The sequence below is a fragment of the Schizophyllum commune genome (genome assembly GCF_000143185.2).
Source record: "Schizophyllum commune H4-8 unplaced genomic scaffold SCHCOscaffold_1, whole genome shotgun sequence".
Taxonomy (NCBI): Eukaryota; Fungi; Basidiomycota; class Agaricomycetes; order Agaricales; family Schizophyllaceae; genus Schizophyllum; species Schizophyllum commune.
Genome location: NW_026089538.1, coordinates 1,216,523 through 1,233,947, shown reverse-complemented (window position 1 = coordinate 1,233,947; position 17,425 = coordinate 1,216,523). Strand labels below are relative to the sequence as shown.

The following is a 17,425-nucleotide window of genomic DNA, read 5'->3' as shown; positions in this document are numbered from 1 at the left end:
GAGTCCACTACTACCATTCCTCTTGAATGAACATCATGCTCTTGCTGTGTCCAATAGGGACTCCGTCAGTCGAAGTGGAAGCCACGAAGACATTCGGGCCCGGGAGCGACTGCACGTTCCTGTCACTGTGACCGACTCCATCACGCGAAGCCCAGCGATTGTTGTACCAATAACACAGGCGATTCAGCTACTGGCGGAAAGTCGATAGAAGCTGGAATATGGTAGTGTAACAAGGTCTGCAAGGATGGCATAAGACGCCGACATACGCACCGCTCATTCGTCAGACTCACAATATACTCTACATAGCAGGCGCGGTGGCGCAGTTTCATAGCGAAGATTTATAAATTACTTTTGACCGAAGACTGCACGGACACCGTAAGCATACTGTGCCGCAAGCCATAACAACGAGCGCACCTCAAGCTATGCTGGTCCTTTGTTTCTGCAAGCACTTCACCCGTTTCTGCAGCGCAGCCCATAAGACCGCAGAATGAGAAAGGGACCCCGGCTCGAGGGGTATATCGATCTGCTTCTTGCCCTTGAATACGGCCAGGATAAAGTCAGCTATCGCGTGTGCATCGCCATGCATTGCAGAGCCTTCAAGATGCAGGCATATGCGCGGGGCTGAGCATTGATGACTGAGCGATGATGGCGGGAGAGGCGGGATGGACGTTGCGTCAACGACAAGTTGAAGTCGCGAAAGCAGAGGGCAATATGCGGCAAAGGACGACAGTGAGGCTAGAGTCAGGGATGAGGCGCGCGGTAGTCGTTGATCGCTAGCACATTCGCGTGCACCAAGCGAGAAATACTCCAATTGCGGCCACGCTCGCGCGAGCGTCGCAATGTCCGCGTCAGTGACGTCCGACTCGCATGCAACCTCGAAGTGGACCATGTTGGGACAGCGAGAATAATCGATGATGCTGGAGGAAGAGACAACTGGCCATGCATCCGCCGGATAGAGTCCTTTGTGTTCCTGCGTGTACACAAATTCGCGCAACATGGAAAGGTCCAGCAAGCCTGCCAGCTCCTCAAAGCCCCCCTCTGCCTCGGTGCTGCGCGCAATCCACGCTCCGCTCTCGACCTCGACAGAGAAAGACCCGAGCGCCAGCGGCGCACTCGACATGGCCCGCATTAGGGACGCCACCTTCGAGGGGTACTCCGTTCGGATAGCCAGCCGCTCCAGCCTCTCGAATCCCGGCCGCGTCGCTGGCACCCAGCTGTCCTCTGCGTCGAGGGTCAACCTGAGCGACCGCAGCGATGCCTGGCGGCTGACATGCGCGAGGCTGCCCGTGATCGTACACGGTATCTCTGCGTGCGTGACCGAGCGCCAGCCCAGAATTTGGTCCAGCGCGGCGAGCGCGCTGATGGCGGGTCGGCTCACACCTTCGAGCGCCATTGACTCGAGGTCGGGGCACATGCAGGGGAGCGCGGGCAGGAGGTACCCATGGTCTTCATCGTGCCAGAAGTGGATGCGCAGCGAGCGCAGAGTGGGCCCGACGAAGAGGCGGAGATAACGCTTGTAGGCGGGCTCGTAGCTGAAGTTGAGGGTCCGAAGGTTAGGGAAGAGGCGGGAGCCGGCGGCATGCGAGAAGAGCGTCTCTAGAACGCTTCTGTGCACGGTCGGCCGCCGGACGCGTTCAACGCAGCTGAGGTTGCACGAAGGTATGGAGAACTTCTTGACGCGCCGTGCGTAGGTTTGTCCACGCTCCCAGTCCTGCGGCGAGATGTCTGAAGGAATCAGCTAGATTCGAAGATCGTCAGCATGAATCAACGACTGCATAGAGTATACATTACCTTCCTCCCGTGCCGCTGCAGATCATCCCCAGGTAGATGACAAGACAGCACCGTCGTCAGCCCAACCAGTGAATACTGCTCATCCCACAATACATCGAGTGCGGGCTCGCACACAGATCTGCAACACAACGCAAACACCGCCAATGATTTGTGGCACTCCGCATCTCTGAGCTCCGCGCAGATCAGCAGTACGAGCTCCGGGATATGCAAGCAGCGCAAAGTCGTCGAAAATCGCCTGGAGGACATGGGTGAGCAAGCAGGGAGGTGAAGGTGGAGAGCAAGGGGATAAGTGCGACAAGCACGGACGAAGGGAGGCGCTGAGGAAACGGAAGAACCCACCTCGGTCCTTCAGCAAACCATCCGGCAGGTCGGTTGTACTCGCCTGGGATCTACCTCCGCCTGCGATGTGGGCCAGCTGCCAAAATGAGTAATTCCGGTGAAGTCTATCCTCCTATAGAGGCACGGACCGCGAATCCGGGTCATCCTCGAAGCCAGGAAGTAGTGCGCCACCAGACGCAAGCAAACCCGTTCATCCGAAATAATGTTCATGTCTGTCAGATGCGAGTTGGCAAGTCCGTAAGAATTTGTGTGTGTATGCGACAATAATTAGTATCCAATAAGTATAACAAGGGATGCATGTGCAAGGGTGGCAAAAGCAAGAGGATGAACGAAAGCGGAGGAGGTTAGACGGGTGGTAAGGATACAAGGCGGATCGGAGGTCCATGGAAAGAGCCGCGGTGTGTAGACTTGGGCTTTTACCGACGCAGCTTAAAGTAGAGAATGATACTGATCAGGGCGAGGAAGAATACGCCGATGAGGGCGAATATGACGCGCTGCCTGTACATTCTGCAGGATAAACGGTGTCAACAAGGCCCGTCTTTCAGCCAAAACCAGGGAAACGTACTGCCGAATCATCCTCTTCATAATCCCTGAGGAGCGATCGATGTTGGTGTCCGCTGTATGAAGCTACGCGAGGTCGCCTTAGCCTCACCCCTATCATGCTTAGCCCTTTTGCACTCACCGTGTCACTCGCGTGTACAATCTGCTCTCTCTGGCCCCGCAGGTTTCTCAAGATCTCCGCGCCCACTTCTTCCGTCCTGAGCGCCACCCTAGTGGAGTCTTCAAGCCTCGCGCTGCCCTCCTCGAGCGTCTGATGTCCTGCCAGCAGACGTGTGCGCTCGTCCGGCTCGGCAGTAGACCACTGATCATTTCGCTGCAGCAGCTCGGCTCGCGTAGCGCTGTGGTAGAGGTCGCGAGATTGCTTCTTGCAAGCAGTGAGAGTAGCTTTGGCTGCGCGAACGCGCGAGACGTAGGCAGGTTTGCTGCGCTGCGTTTGGGGTATGTGGGATAAGAGCTCTTCGAGGTGGCTCAGCTAAGAAGGCAAAGTATCAATATGACTGCAAGAATGCGGACCAGGTAGCGCACCATATCATCCGCCTCGTCCATCTCCAGCTCCGCCCTGCGGATGGAGGCCTTGCGCTGCTCTATTCGATCGTCAGCGTCGGTGTGGGGATCGCGCGTGGGGAACTCGCCTATTCCCTGCGACGTCGCAGCGGAGAGCTTGCCCTGGATTGAGAGGAGCAGGCCATTGAAGTCCTGCTCATACGACTCGAACAGCGTCACTTCCGTAGACATGATGGTAGGTCCAGCGCGAGTTCGGCTATTGCCGAAGACCGGTTGATCAACTTCAGAGTCTTCAACTCAACTTCAACTTGTCTGCGACATCGGCTCACACAAATCAGCCAACCCCGTTCGGAGAGCATTTCATTCGCTGAGCTTGCTATCAGTCTGATTTTAAGCCCTTTCTATCTAGTCTGCGTGTGGCATGCGGTCTAACAACAATTCTCTCTAAGTAGGAACTATCTACACGATGTGCTGGATCCCCCACTCGTACACGCCGAGGAATACTGCGCCACCAGCCGATATCCACATCGTGCGCGGCACAATACCCGAGAATAGCGCCTTCACGCCCTCCTGCGCAATTATAGACCTGGCTCGTTGGGTCAAGGAAGGAAGATGCTCCTTGCCGACCTGATTAGAGAGAGGAAGGTGAGATACGCTCTAACAATTCATGCTCGTGACCTACTCTCGTATCCAACATCGTACGCGTCTTCAACACATCCAGCGGAGTGGTCAGCGCCGCGGATATGCCGCCCGCGACGCTTCCGCACAACGCTGCTTCATAAGCTGGTAAACGCTCTTGACCGAGCGCCTTCGCCGCCGTCCGCTTGAAGAACTCATACATAGGGAACTGTAGTGCGGTGAAGGGAATCTGGGAGCAGTTGCGTGAGTAACAATGTTGTTTCCGAATACGAAGCAACCCCCGCCGCACTCACATCGCGCACGAGGGTCGTCCCGAAGCCACGAAACAGCCCTCGGGCACCTTCGTGCTGGAGCGTAAGTTTGAGCGCGCCGAAGGAGGACTTTCCCTCGGGTCCAAAGGTCATGGTCTGTGTTCGTGTCTTGATGACCTCGACGGGGACGCGGACTAGACAGGCTGCCTGGAATTCATGAGGGGATGCTTTGGATGGTTAGAACACGCGCCGTACCGTCTCTCCAACGGATGCGGATACCATATGTGCGAGGGGGGCGAGGTGATCTGGGAAGGGGAGGTTGTGCTTCATGAACTCGTATGTTGAGAAAAAGAGGGCGGCTGGGATCGCTCGATTAGCAATGTATAATGCAGGTAATGCGTTACGTACCGCCAGGAGCGCTGCCTACGACCACACTACCAAGACCCTTGTACACGCCATGAAATCCCCCAGCCTTTACGAAGCCCTGGGGTGCTTGCAATCGCGTCTTCAAGGTGTCGAGCGGAAAGAACAGGATGTCGACCGAGGTGCCGGCCATCCCCCCTGCCTTGAAAGCAAGTCAGCGTGTTAGATCTCGACGACAGTACACTCACACATAGTGCCTGCACAAAGCTTGGTGGTTTATGCTCCGATGACATGGTCGCCTCTTTCAAGGCCTCTCCGGTGGGTTGCGGACCGTGAACGAGCGCCTATTTAGCAAGCGGTCGATCGGGCCGTTTGTCCGGCCACGTGCCTTGGACACGTCTGGCGCAGTCGCCTGCTGCTCCTGCATCTCAACACCGAGCAAGAGGATGCGCGCCTTCGGATTGTTAGCGCTGCTGCTGCTGCTGCTAGTGCCCCTTGCGCTCGCGGCCAAGGCCGCGCTCAGCCCTCACGAGCAACTGAAAGCGCTCGCCGACGCGAGCGACGGCGTCATCCGCCTCGATGACAAGACGTACGACCTGCTCACGGCGCCGCAGCGCAACTGGTCCGCGACGGTGCTGTTCACTGCGATGGACAAGCGCAGACGGTGTGGGCCGTGCAGGTGCGTAGGGGACGCGAGGGAACGAAGGATGCGGGGAGCTGATAGCATGTCACAGGGAGTTCGATCCCGCGTGGAACGCGGTCGCAAAAGCCTGGAGGAGCGTGCCGGAGGAGCAGCGGGACGAACACTTCTTTGCGGTCATTGACTTTGATGAGAACCCCGCGACCTTCACCAAGGTACGTGTGTAGCGAATTACGCGCGAATGAGGTCTAACGCGCAACTTACAGCTGAAGATGGCTTCCGCGCCAGCCGTGCACGTATATCTCCCCACTAGCGGCCCCCGCGGCACATCCCGCTCTGCCCCCATCTCCTACGACTTTTCTCAGTAAGCCCTTTCCCGCCCCATCCTCGTCTTCCCCCTCTCATCCCCGCCCAGAGGTTTCGAACCTGGCCCGCTTGCCGCCCAGCTCTCGCGCCACACGCCCGTCCCCATCCCCTACAAGGACCCTTTCAACTGGGGCAAGCTCTTCCAGACGATCTCCATCATTCTCTTCGGCATCCTCGCGCTCCGCTGGATCGGGCCCATCCTCGCCAACCGCTGGGTGTGGGCCGCAGGCACAATCGCAACGAGCCTGGTGATGACGGGCGGGTACATGTTCACGAAGATCCGGAACGTGCCGTACGTGGGCGCGGACGGTGGCTGGATTGCGGGCGGATACCAGAACCAGTTCGGACAGGAGGTGCAGGTCGTGGCCTTCCTGTGTAAGTGGTATAATCATGCGAGCGGGCGGACACTAACACAGCTGCAGACGGCTTCCTTGCTTTCTCGTTCGTGATGCTCATCAATGTCGTCCCGCTGCAAAAGTCGGTCAGCCGTCAGACGACGCAGATTTACATTTGGACCGCGGTCATCTTCATCCTCTACTCGCTGTTGTTCTCGCTCTTCAGGATCAAGAACAGAGGTGCGCTCAAGCTGATAGATCGACTTACTTCCTACTTACGTGCTCTCAGGATACCCATTCAAGCTTCTTCTGTAGACCTAGCAGCGATTGCGGAATGTATACGGCTGGGCATCATGTTGGCAACCGAACGTGCACGATGTCGCAGCTCTCGTCGTCAAAAAGAGTATCATCGTTTGATTGAGAAACACAGCGACGTCCTATGTCGTGGTATCTCGCACTGCGGGCTACAATCTGGAGTGTCGGACGCTCGGTGCAAAGTCGCCGTGTCATGGAAATGCTAGTAGAGTAGTCACTTAGGGTGACAGTCACAGTTCGCTTACGCTGTACACGTGAGATTTCGGCATTTGCCGCCCAAAGTCGGCCCGCGTGGTTTGTGTTCTATCTTGTTTTCAGCCACCTTCATCTCTGACTTTGTGGTCAACCCTACTACCCTTGCCCGTCCGCTTCCTTGCCTAGTCAATATACTGAAGCATAGGGTGCGTAAAACGAATTACCTCTTGCCCAATTCCTTCGCCACACCACTTGCGCCGCTATTGCCAGTGCTGACTGCCCAACATAGTTGATCTGCCACTATTTCACACTACGCGCTATCACCACACAGAGCCAATCCTCAGGAGCATCCCTATTCAAGGCATGGGATCCGGAGACGACCAGCACCGCGACAGGGCCGCCCACGGCAGAACCCGCATGTGCAAACCTCGCCTTTTCTTCGCGACATACGTTTCGAAGCACAAGACCCTCAATAGCAAAACGCGGAATGCGCTACTTAGGAAACTCACAGAATCACATAGCATTGACCCCATCACCCAAGAATGGTCTGCACTCCCGATGCCACGGAGGCGTCCAATCGGCGACAACTTGAGCGGGCCCCCGCACAGGAAAGAGAAAGAGCACTTCCAGCACCTCGGATCGGTCGTCGAGCAGATTCTCTCTGCGGCGGAGGAAGTTCTCCCCGACAGCTATAGCCCGGACAAGCGCACTACGGATTTCATCTGCCGCCCTTACCGTATGTTTTGCTCCGAGTCTGACGGATCCTGGACATCCATCGGCTGCCTCTTTTTACGCAAGCAATCTTCGTACCCACCTGGATTCGACTTCGAGAAACATCCTCAGGCCACAGTCAAGGGTGCCGGCCGCCACATCTACGCCGCCGATCTCACTGCCGTTGGGGAGTTGAAACACACCGAATCAATCGACGACAAGCTCGACGTACGTAGTGATTGGTTTCCTCTGGATATCTATTTAACCTACGTGTCACGCAGAATGAGATACGGGTCTGCGGTCACCCAGCTCTTCTCTTCTGGAACTCCGATGATCGCGTCGGCGTCTTCAGCTTCACCATCGAATGCTCAAAGTTGCGGATATGGTACCATACGCGGTCACACTCGGCATTCACGACAGAAATTGATATCTATGAGGTGTGTTTTAGTGCTCTCGCCTAGTTCGACGCTCAATTCACTTGTAGGACAAGCGATGGTTTATTGAGTTCTTGCTCTTCAGCACCTATGCGTCCCTTCCCGAGCTCGGCTTCGACCCCACCGTCAGGCTTGTTCTGGACGAGAACCGTGAACTGCAGTACCAGTTCGACCTTTATGTGTCCGAGACCGCGCCCAAGCCCGTCACATATCAAACGACGGGCCGCTTGAGCAATGACTACTATCAGCTCGTATATTGCAAAGCCACATGTGTCTACGAGGTCCGCCTTGTCATCAAGAACTCCGACAATCCAAAGGAACGGCTGCTCGCCGAAGAGAAGAACGTCCTTCGGGACTGCTGGGTGCACGACGAAGTCGACGATGAACTCGACATCCAACGGGATATCCAGCAGCGTATGATGAAAGTTCCCGCCGTCTGGAAGAGGGCCGAAAAGCACTTTATGACAATTCTGCACGACGGTGTTGTTCGCTTTCCAGCGGCCCATGGCAATGTTGACTGCACGGTGCCGGGGCCCCCGTCGGATTCGGAATACTTTCCCTACGTGGGTACGCCCTCCTTCTGCTGGACGACGCCTCCTCTGCCTCGTTTGGACTCGAAGAAGCGATGCCGTACCGTTTACAAGCATCAATGCATGGAGCTTCTGGATATCGATGACCCGGCGCTGTTCTTTCTCGCAATGACAGAGGTTGTTCAAAGTGAGTCTTGAACAAAGCAACCGCGCTGCAGAACACTGAACATGGGTTTGTAGTCTTGCACTCCTTCAAGGTCACTGGCGACATCCATGGAGACGTTAGTCCGCGCAACTTCCTTCTCCGTCATCTCTCAAATCCGTATCCAAACATCGCATCACCGATTACTCGCGCCGCGTTGAGTGAATGGGTGACCATTGTATCCGACTTGGAGAACTCTCGGCAGTACAAGGACAGTTCTGGGCATGACCGGATCGTGGTAAGCCTTCGGCACAACGCTCGTCGTCTGAGCTTTGTTGATTGACTCACAGGGAACTCCATTTTTCACCGCCATTGAGGTGCAAGCCCGTCAGTACGAGCACACTAATGGCAGGCCTCTCATCAACCTCAGAGCCTTGAACGATAGGCGATCCAAGCCTGAGGAAGATCCTTTCGAAAAATTCGCCTTCAACCCCTACCATGATCTTGAGTCCGCCTTATGGATGGCTATCCATTTCGTCATACTCAAAATGCCGAAATCGATATTGTCCGGCGACGCGGCTCGCGCAGAGGAGGCCGCTTCCGTGCTGCGGGCATACGCCAATCAGTTGTTCACCTATGCAGTCGATGGATCTCGCTCGCGCACCATGCATATGACAGATATGCGATTGACACAGGCCCTCTTCGATGCCCTGCACAAGATATATGACAAGTCGCTGGTCCCGAATGTCGTCGTGCTCATTCAGAGCTTGCGCGATGCATATGCTGAGCTGGAGAAGCCCAACGCTCGAATAATGCGGCTCCCCAACGGACGATGCATATTTCACCCCGATCTCTTCCAGGACGATATCTACGAAGAGTTCGAGCAGACCTTTCGCGAGATCAGGGACCACTATCTTGAACAACCCGGGATGTTTGTCGACGTCCCTCCTTACAGTCCTCCGCCAAAGCCCTCGGTATCGCCAACGCCCCCTCGCCGCGTACTGCGGCCTGGGAAACGGGGAAAAGTGAAGCGCAGGGCATCACCGCCTACCAGTGACGAAGACCATGATCTAGGAGGCGCTGGCGAGGACTCAGGCGAGACTGTGGTGGCTCAACAACCCTCCGCGGAAGCGCGTAACGCTAGAGGTCGCAAGCGTGCAGCACCCAAAAACAAGAGCGAGCGACCAGCCAAGCAGCGGCGCACGGACGTTGAGCGAGCGGACAACCACCCAGGGCAAAGACGCTCTTCCCGCATCAGGGAACAGAAGGCGCGACAGAAGTCGAGCGCAGGCCGTCGATGAGGCCTTGGGAAGCACTGAGGTAGTTGTAGATTGCTATGGTAATGTATACTGAATCGCCGCTTTCCGAAGGGTGTTCGCAACCCATTGCCATTGAAAGCAGGACGAACTGTTGGCGGTAACTTGATACTGGATAGCCCGTCAAGCACTCAAGGAGTCTGATTGACCGTCTACTGTCCTATAAGCGCCCTTGCCTCGCATATCCCTAGCACTTTTCCCCGTATTTCTGCCCACTTTTGTAGAGTCGGCGAGCGACTCAGATATTCTATCCCATCGTCGACGGTAATGGTGACCCTGTCATGGGAGACGGCACAGATGAAGTTCGCGGCGGCGTCGACGTCTTCTACAGGCGAAGAGATGATGTTCAGCTGTAGCGACGTATGATTGGTGGGCCCCGCATTGCTTGGCGACAAGGGAGGTGCTTGTATATTCGTCGCATTCAGCAAGAGCTCGAGGGCGGTGAGCGACGGGCAATGCCGCGCGAACGGCAGCAGAACTGACAGCGTCAGCTTGCTTTCCGCGACTGACTGAGAGGTCGAAGGCCAGACATGCAAGCGAAGGGCAAGCAGACGAGGCCAAGCAATGGCCAGTGCTGCCATGTCGTTGTCTGTCACATCGATCAAACAGTCGCCGATTGCGAACTCCGTCATGTTGGCGAACCGACGATATTGCAGAAGACAAGCAGGTGGAACGGACTCTGGTACTGGTAGGAAGCTCGGGCCAATTGATCTTTCGAAGTATGACACGCTCTGCAAAGTTGATGCATCACATATCTGAGCAATGGTGTCGAGGTTACGCTGCCTGTGACCGTCGTCCGCGGAGGGGGGGCAGGAGAGGAAGACCGACTTCACTGCCAGAGGGGGAGCAGACAAGGACATCAGAATCCGCGATACTTCTGAATGAGACGCGTGCAAGATTGCGATGGACTGGAGTCGGGTGAAGGATGGGTGCGTCGCAGGCTTCCAGTCATGAGAGTACATCACACCCATCGACAAGTGACGAAGGTTGGAGTGCTGTCCGAGGTAGCGCAGTAATTCTGGATCCGCATCAGGGATACTGGCCGAGACCAGTGACGGCCAGCCCCGATAGAGGTCACGTATGGCGTTCTGCACGTCCTGATTTTGCTCATCAACCTGCCGCGTTTGGTGAGAGTATTCTAAGCCGGGATAGTTGGCCTGCCACTCTGAAGCGTCGGCGTAAAAAACATCCCATGCTGCCTCAAAGGTGGTGAGTTGAGGGCACCTCGAGGGTAAGCTTCCCAGCATGAACAGATATTCGAGATAGGCGCCTGGTCGTAGTCTCAATTTTGTGAGGGCCGGGCCCACGAACATAGGGATGAATGACTGGAGGTTCGCATCCATGTCATGCAGATCGAGTTCCTGAAGGTTGGGGTACACCGGCGAGCCACCAGCACGAAGCATGAGTACCTTCAGGGTCTCGGCCGTAACACCCAGACCATCATCTCCCAGAGACCAGTGGGAAGCGGGTCCCAAGCGTAGAACTCGGACGCGTCTAGCGTAAGTTTGAGAGCGATCCCAACTTGCTTGCGAGATGAACCCTTTGAGTTTCTGCCATACAAATTGGTTCAAGGTACTTCTCGACGAACGATGACTGTTACGACGTACCAACGATCGCAATTCATGGTTCTGCTGGACAACTTCGCACTGAGGGAAGGTAAGGACCAGAGGTGCTACGGCATCCTGCTCTTTCCAGAGGGAATCTAGGGCAGGCTGGGAAGTCGCAGAGCTGGTCGAGGCAAGCGCGGCTAAAGTGACCCAAGATTCAGTCTGACGGAGTTCCTCGCATATGTGCATGAGGATCTCTGTAACTTGCATACACTGGGTGCTCATGTCAAGCTGCGACATAGCAAAATGAACCTGCAGGGTAGAAGGAATCTTTGACAGTGACCGCAGAAGACAAGCAGGCCCGACAGAAACCCACGCCAAACCCACGCAGTGTCACTCGGTCCGGAATCCGCAGGCCAGCAGGGCTAGATATTCCTTGAACAAGCACTCCGCTTAAATAATTTACTCTTTATAAGGACTCTAAAGCTCATCCGGCCGGTTATAAGCTAAGCATTTTATGACAGTGAAATCGTCCATAGTCCATGAAGGGAGAGGCCTACGTCTATGCTACAGTCTCGAGGAAGACATCTGAAGCCCGCTCATTGCCCAGGTTGATTGAATACGTCCACGTAGCGGCTTCGCGCAGGACGCTTCGACGCAGATGACCGCGGGCGCCCAGGTGGCGGGGTCCCAGGCGGAGCAAGCATCGAGCTGGAGCTGCTGCTGCCCGGTAACGGCGACCCCGGAGTGGGCGGCCCCTCGGGCGTAGGCACCAGATTCGAGCGCACTCGAGGGATGGTCTTGCCGGGTGGTGGTCCGGAAGCCATGTCCGCCACCGACGCCGCGCGCGCTGGGGGGCGCGTACCACTCAGAGGAGGTGCCGCTGTCATGCGCGGATTGTGATTCATCATCATCCCCGGCGACGCCGTCTGCGCGCGCGGTGGAGGCGGGGGCGGAGCAGCCGGTTTGCTGTCGTTGCCGCCAGCCTGTCAAATACATGAGTGACACGCAAATGCGGATCGACAGGTTACTCACATTCTTGTTGACCCACCGCTTCTGCTCCTTATCGTAGTAGAACGATACCTCCTCTCCGAGGTTCGCCTTGATGGGACCCTGCCCCTGCCCCTCTGAACTCTTTCTCCAAGAGAACGGCCACCAGCTCGACCGGGAGGAACCACCAGAGGAAGATTGCTGCACTGGCTTGGGATCTGGCCGCTCTGCCGGCTTCTCGGGCTCAGGCTTCCTCTCCACCTCCTCGGACCTCCTCTCCTTCTTCGAGTTGCCGAAGCCAAGGTCCTCCATGTCTTCCTCATCATACGCGTTGTTGCGCGGCGGATCCGTGTTGCGGAAGCTCATTGACGATGGTGGCGCGGAGAACGGCGTAGGGGCATTGTCCATCAGCGAGATGAAACCGTCCGTCTGCGGCACCTGAAGGCCCTCGTTCAGGTGGACGAAGTTCGACGCCTTCGGAGTCTGCGACGACTGCTCGGTGTTGCTATACGAGCCCGCGCCCCACCAGGTCACTTCTTGGCCCTGGTCCTGCTGGTCTCCCTTGTCCGTCTGCGGCGACGGCTCGTCCTGAATCGGACTGAGCGCGCTCGCCGCGTAGGGGTTCGGCGAGTGTCCATACGGCGCCCCGTAGCTCACACTGGCCGACGCCGTGCGATTCAGCGGGGGAGGAGCAGTGCGCCGCACTTCCGCAGCTGACGAAGAGCGTCCTGGGGGCCCGTATCCGTTCATACCCTCGTTTAGATTGGTGACCGAGGGGTTGGGCGACGGCTCCGTCGAGGACAGTGTGCCGTACAGCGCGAAAGGTCCAGAGAAGGCCTCTGACTTCTTCGGCTCGGGCTCGCTCTCCCCGTCGCCGTCCGCACCAGCGACAAGGGCCGTGAGGCGTTTCTCGAGGAAACCACCGACGGACGCCAGACTGGGCTTGCTGATCTTACCGCCGATCCAGGACGCCGACTTGTCGCCCTCTGTGCAACCTGCAAGGCGGTCCGACAACTCCTTGAGCTGCTCGAGCATTGTCCGGGTGTAGAATGGCGACGGTTGCGCCAACATAGACGAAATGGCCTCGCAATACCTGAGCACGTTTTAGCAAGCGCAACGACAGGCAATCTCAGTATTTCTACTCACCTCTGTGCGAGCTGCACCTCCCCAAGTTCCGCCAGCGTAGCCGCGCGCAGCAAGCGATACGCCTGCATATGCGGGAAGCCACGGAACGGTTCTTGACCCTTAATAGGTGTGGCTAACGACATGGCGAACTCCCCGATTTCCGAGAAGACGACCGCGTCCGGATCCTTATCGAAGTTCGGCAGGGCCTGAGGACCACGAGATCCAAGGAGGACGATACGAGCGCCTGGCACAGTCAACCCGCCGATGGGCGACGTGAGAGGCGAGAGTAGGTAGCTATTCAAGTATAGTGAGTACGTTGTCGTACCAATTAGAAAGGTCAAACTGACCATGCATGTGCCGCCTCGACCCATCCGTTAAGTTGCAGCTGGTCGCCAAACGCCGTTATGGCTGCAGAGACATCCGGGGACATGTTACTCGAGTACATCATCGCCAACGTGTCCGCCCACTTCGCGAGCGCCTCTTCACAGATGTGTGAGGAACCCGCGGGGAGGGAGAAGTTGGGTGCCATGGGAGTAGCGCCATTCGACGGAGGTGGCAGACCAGTTACAGCGGCTTGAGCTAGCAAGTTAGGAGGGACCATCTCTTGTACTGGGTGGACGAGTAAGCATTACGATGAAAACTATGATACGACCATTATTACCTGAGGCTGGACCCTGTCCAGAGTACAAGCGGTACGCCACGCGCAAGCTCTCGTATCCATTGGAGACAGCAGGCTTGGCCGAAAGGTCATCCGAGCCCTTGACGCCGAGTTCGCCCTTGAGGAACTCGTTGACGACCTCCTGCCACGCCTCCTTGTCCAGGCTGCTTGCGATGACCATGGCATGCGCCCAAAGCTTCTCGTCCAGTGCCAAGTTATATGCCGCCCGACGCTCGCCTTTCCGGAGGAAATCCTGAATCTTGTCAAGGGTCGACTTGCGCAAGGACACTACAGACAGAGGGGCCTCGCTGCTAGAGTCCGTCGAGATGCCAGGGACGGTGAAGGAATGGGCTGCTGCATCGGCAGGCGTAGTGAAAGAGTACGCGCTTGGCGACGGTTCGCCAGAAGCGTCCGCGGGGTACATGTGAGGTAACAAAGCTGCGCGGATGGCGCTCTCGTGCTGAGGGCTATAGCAAGGTCAGGACGTGCATCACTCCTGGGCGACGACAACTCACACTCCCGTCAGCTTGCCATCATGCTCCACCATAACTTTGAGCAACTTCAGCAACACCAACTTCCCCTCAGCACGCCTCCCCTCCACGCTCTCGCTATGCAAATACGCAATCCCGCGCGCTAGCTCCTCAATCCGATCCGTCAAGTATTTGAGCACCGCTGTCTTCTTCGCCTTCGCCACCGACGCGCTCGTCTTCACCAAACTCGTCGCCGTCGTCGCGCCCGGGTCCCCTATCAGAGGACCCGGGAACACCGACGTCGGGAAGTCAAGCGCGGACTCGGGCAGCAGCTTCGTGAGCGTCTGCACGCGGACGCCGGTCTGGTTGCGCGCAGCGAGTGCGACGTCGAAGCCTGTGTTGAGCGAGTCGCCGCCATGGAAGCACGAGACGAGTTTGCCTCCAAAGCCGAAGCTGATGACGGGCGCGCGAGAAGCCGTGCGTCCCAGGACGTCGTTCGTACCCAGCAGCGAGGGCGAAGGGGCATATTGCGAGATTGTAGGCTTGACCGTAAGCTCCTGTGCGCCTGATGGAGCAGCCAGAGCATCGTTTGAGGCATATGGCGCGTACCCATACGGTGACGCGCCATTGCTGCCGTAGGCACTGGACGCCTCGTAGTGGTTTTGCCTATTCGGCGCGTACGCATCCTCGGGACTTAACGAGTTCACAGACCTCACCGAGCCGCTAGACATAGACCTCTCGTGTTGCGTGGCCCCGCGTGGAGGCGGAGCCATCTTTGGTGGTGGTGCATAGCGGCTCGAAGTCGTAGACCGTATGGACGAGATGGACTGTGCGCCCGGCGACGACACCCTTGCCGGAGCGGCGCCATTCGGCGGCGGCGCGTACGGGTCAAATGCAGCAGGTGCTGGAGGTGCAGTAGATGCAGGCGGGTTGACCGACGACGCTTGAGGCGAGTAGGGATCATACGGGCTTGCGGCTTGAGCAGACGCTGGCGCATAAGGCTCGTACGGAGACCTTGCAGTGGTATGCGTAACTGGAGAAGTCGTACGGTCCCCAGGCGTCGCGTACGCCATCCCATACGCACTGACGCTGTTGGCCGACGGGCTCGCCGTCCTGCTCGCTGGACGCAGGGAGCCGCGCGAGGAAGCTCGTTCAGGCACAGAAGGACTACCGTAGCGCTGTGTAAGGTCCACGGATGATCTTGGAGACCCAGACGGTGACGAGCGGTTCGACTTGGGAGGCGGCGGGCCAGCTGAAGGTCTGGTAGGAGGTGGTGATATCGTTGACGTAGGTGGCGATGGGTAGGCAAACTCAGGGTATGCTGGCACCGTGTACCGCGAAGCGACCTTGTCCAACGGCGGAGTTCCAGCGGACGAGGGTGGTAGGGGCACCGAAGTCGGCGATGTAGCATGCGCATCTGCACCTGCGTGAACTGGGGATACAGCTGCTTCTGGATCGTCTCCACCTTCCACATCGTTGAAGTGCTGTCCACCCTCAGGGTCATCGGCCTCATCGTGCCCATAACTATATCCGCCGCCCTCGGGATCGAGCGCAGCGTCGAGCGCTGTCGCACTAGCCTCCGCTTCCTGTGAAGGCACAGCTGCATGCGCAGCACTCCCCAACGTATGGGCATACGGGTCCGTAGATGCTGAAGGCTTGTACTCGGACGATGGACCCTTAGGTTCGGACGGCGACGACTCCGCCGGCGCTGAGGGTGCATACGAACCAGCTGTCGGTGCATATGACGACGGCTGATTCCAATTCTGGCTAGAAGGCCTGGGAGGAGGCGGACTTGCGTATTGCGACGGGACACTGGGCGACCGAGGTGGCGGAGGATGTGCTGCAGCCGTGGGAGGCGCATATGAGGCCGATGATGGAGGCGCATAAGGTGACGAAGTTGATGGAGGTAGGCCTGAGTATTGCGATGTGCTAGTTGGACGCGAAGGAGGGGGCAGCCCAACGACATGATTCGAACTAGTCGGGCGAGGTGGAGGTGGGCTAGCAAAGCGAGAGGTGCTAGGCGGCCGAGGCGGCGCAGATGGCGTAGACACCTTGCGGGGCGGAGGGGGAGCAGGCTGCACCGGCTGCTGCTGTTGCTGCTGGAAAGACCCATACATTGCGGGACTCGGGTATGCACCGTACGCCGAAGCCGCTGGAGCCAGTTGGGTTGTTGACTTCCGCTTGGAGACGGCTGGGATCGGTGGATCGTACGCATTCGCCAATTTGGGCCTTACAGGAGGCTGCGAGGGAGGAGGCGCAGGGGTTTCTGCTGCCGGGGTTATGTACGGTGATGTCGCGCCAGAGTATGTCGCGTATGGTGTATACGGAGAGGCCGTAGCGTTCTGATTCGCATATGGGGATGCGGTACTTCCGCTGTACGTGGCATACGGGGATGCAGTTGTGCCTACACTTGGGGTGTAGGAATTGTATTGCGGGGCCGCCGGAGACTGGAAGGCTGAGGCGGGTGGTGCATATGGGTCGTTCTTCATTTGCGAAGACGTGATGGATGGGCTCTGGTACGTGTTCTGGACCGGTTGTGTGGGAGGTCGGTAAGGATCGTAAGACGTCGTCGCGCCTGTCGACGCTGGTTTAGAGTACTTCTCGTAGCCGTATATCATCGTGGAGGGGGCGTACGCGTCCGCTCCTGGGATGGGTAAATAAGTTGTCAGTGACTACATCGGGGTTGCACTAGCGCACCTCTGTGGGTGCTCTCGGACTGCTGCTGTCCTCCAGGCTGCCATTGGTGCTGCGCATCGTAGTGCCCTTGCTGGCCGTATGTCGCTGAGGTACCGTTGGCTTGCGGTGTCTGCGCGGCAGCTGACATCGCATAGCCAGCGGGTTCGTTCCCCACTGCACTTGCGCCCTCCTGGGCATTCCCGCCGTCGTTCCCGCTCGCTATTTGATCGAAAAAGTCGCCTCCGGCGGCAGACTCGGCGCCAAAGAGGTCGCCCGCGGATGCAGCTGCACCTCCGGTGTCCTTGCTGGTATCGTTGGCCGAATCGTCGCCAAGGGTGGAGAATGGGTCGGACGCTGGTCCTTCCGCGCCGAAGAGTGACGCCGCTGCTTCCATGGTTTTCGGCAACGGGGAGGATGGCGGTCGGCAGTACAACGCTCGGTACGACGAGGACAATGATATTATTATTTGCGCGTGATTGTCACGGTCACTCTCAACACGTCATCCTGTAAATCACATGATTTCTCCC

At 57.6% G+C, this 17,425-nt stretch overlaps 8 protein-coding genes across 8 annotated transcripts; 2 read left to right on the top strand and 6 right to left on the bottom strand.

The window, feature by feature from the left end:
* Nucleotides 1-70: 70 nt before the first annotated feature.
* SCHCODRAFT_02013084 (uncharacterized protein) lies at nt 71-1,698 on the bottom strand. The gene is made up of 2 exons (XM_050341528.1): nt 415-1,698; nt 71-362 (listed from the first exon to the last, which is right to left on the bottom strand). Exon 1 carries the CDS (start codon nt 1,412-1,414, stop codon nt 416-418), a length of 999 nt encoding a protein of 332 aa, XP_050202752.1. The 5' UTR covers nt 1,415-1,698; the 3' UTR covers nt 71-362; nt 415.
* A 66-nt stretch (nt 1,699-1,764) lies between these two features.
* On the bottom strand, nt 1,765-2,037 carry SCHCODRAFT_02484813 (uncharacterized protein; the record flags this gene model as incomplete). Its single annotated transcript, XM_050342838.1, has 1 exon — nt 1,765-2,037. The coding sequence occupies one exon, from the start codon at nt 2,035-2,037 to the stop codon at nt 1,765-1,767; it is 273 nt and encodes a 90-aa protein (XP_050202751.1).
* A 318-nt stretch (nt 2,038-2,355) lies between these two features.
* Nucleotides 2,356-3,426, bottom strand: SCHCODRAFT_066099 (V-snare-domain-containing protein; the record flags this gene model as incomplete). Its single annotated transcript, XM_003036076.1, has 4 exons — nt 2,356-2,637; nt 2,696-2,757; nt 2,813-3,163; nt 3,217-3,426. The coding sequence occupies 4 exons, from the start codon at nt 3,424-3,426 to the stop codon at nt 2,547-2,549; spliced, it is 714 nt and encodes a 237-aa protein (XP_003036122.1). The 3' UTR covers nt 2,356-2,546.
* A 122-nt stretch (nt 3,427-3,548) lies between these two features.
* SCHCODRAFT_02605313 (mitochondrial carrier) lies at nt 3,549-4,760 on the bottom strand. The gene is made up of 6 exons (XM_003036077.2): nt 4,697-4,760; nt 4,494-4,650; nt 4,341-4,444; nt 4,128-4,292; nt 3,878-4,063; nt 3,549-3,822 (listed from the first exon to the last, which is right to left on the bottom strand). The coding sequence occupies exons 1-6, from the start codon at nt 4,739-4,741 to the stop codon at nt 3,655-3,657; spliced, it is 825 nt and encodes a 274-aa protein (XP_003036123.1). The 5' UTR covers nt 4,742-4,760; the 3' UTR covers nt 3,549-3,654.
* Nucleotides 4,761-4,842: 82 nt separating this feature from the next.
* On the top strand, nt 4,843-6,396 carry SCHCODRAFT_02605307 (uncharacterized protein). The gene is made up of 6 exons (XM_003035274.2): nt 4,843-5,127; nt 5,183-5,303; nt 5,355-5,452; nt 5,504-5,829; nt 5,877-6,029; nt 6,079-6,396. The coding sequence occupies exons 1-6, from the start codon at nt 4,895-4,897 to the stop codon at nt 6,102-6,104; spliced, it is 957 nt and encodes a 318-aa protein (XP_003035320.1). The 5' UTR covers nt 4,843-4,894; the 3' UTR covers nt 6,105-6,396.
* Nucleotides 6,397-6,471: 75 nt separating this feature from the next.
* Nucleotides 6,472-9,437, top strand: SCHCODRAFT_02742586 (uncharacterized protein). The gene is made up of 6 exons (XM_050347168.1): nt 6,472-6,505; nt 6,589-7,238; nt 7,292-7,447; nt 7,495-8,161; nt 8,215-8,414; nt 8,467-9,437. The coding sequence occupies exons 2-6, from the start codon at nt 6,663-6,665 to the stop codon at nt 9,415-9,417; spliced, it is 2,550 nt and encodes an 849-aa protein (XP_050202750.1). The 5' UTR covers nt 6,472-6,505; nt 6,589-6,662; the 3' UTR covers nt 9,418-9,437.
* Nucleotides 9,438-9,584: 147 nt separating this feature from the next.
* On the bottom strand, nt 9,585-11,279 carry SCHCODRAFT_02482030 (uncharacterized protein; the record flags this gene model as incomplete). The annotated part of the gene is made up of 2 exons (XM_050342809.1): nt 9,585-10,982; nt 11,040-11,279. The coding sequence occupies 2 exons, from the start codon at nt 11,277-11,279 to the stop codon at nt 9,585-9,587; spliced, it is 1,638 nt and encodes a 545-aa protein (XP_050202749.1).
* Nucleotides 11,280-11,379: 100 nt separating this feature from the next.
* On the bottom strand, nt 11,380-17,332 carry SCHCODRAFT_02605304 (uncharacterized protein). Its single transcript, XM_050344157.1, has 7 exons — nt 16,920-17,332; nt 14,268-16,866; nt 13,756-14,219; nt 13,442-13,703; nt 13,116-13,388; nt 12,015-13,062; nt 11,380-11,965 (listed from the first exon to the last, which is right to left on the bottom strand). The coding sequence occupies exons 1-7, from the start codon at nt 17,290-17,292 to the stop codon at nt 11,579-11,581; spliced, it is 5,406 nt and encodes a 1,801-aa protein (XP_050202748.1). The 5' UTR covers nt 17,293-17,332; the 3' UTR covers nt 11,380-11,578.
* Between the last annotated feature and the right edge of the window lie 93 nt (nt 17,333-17,425).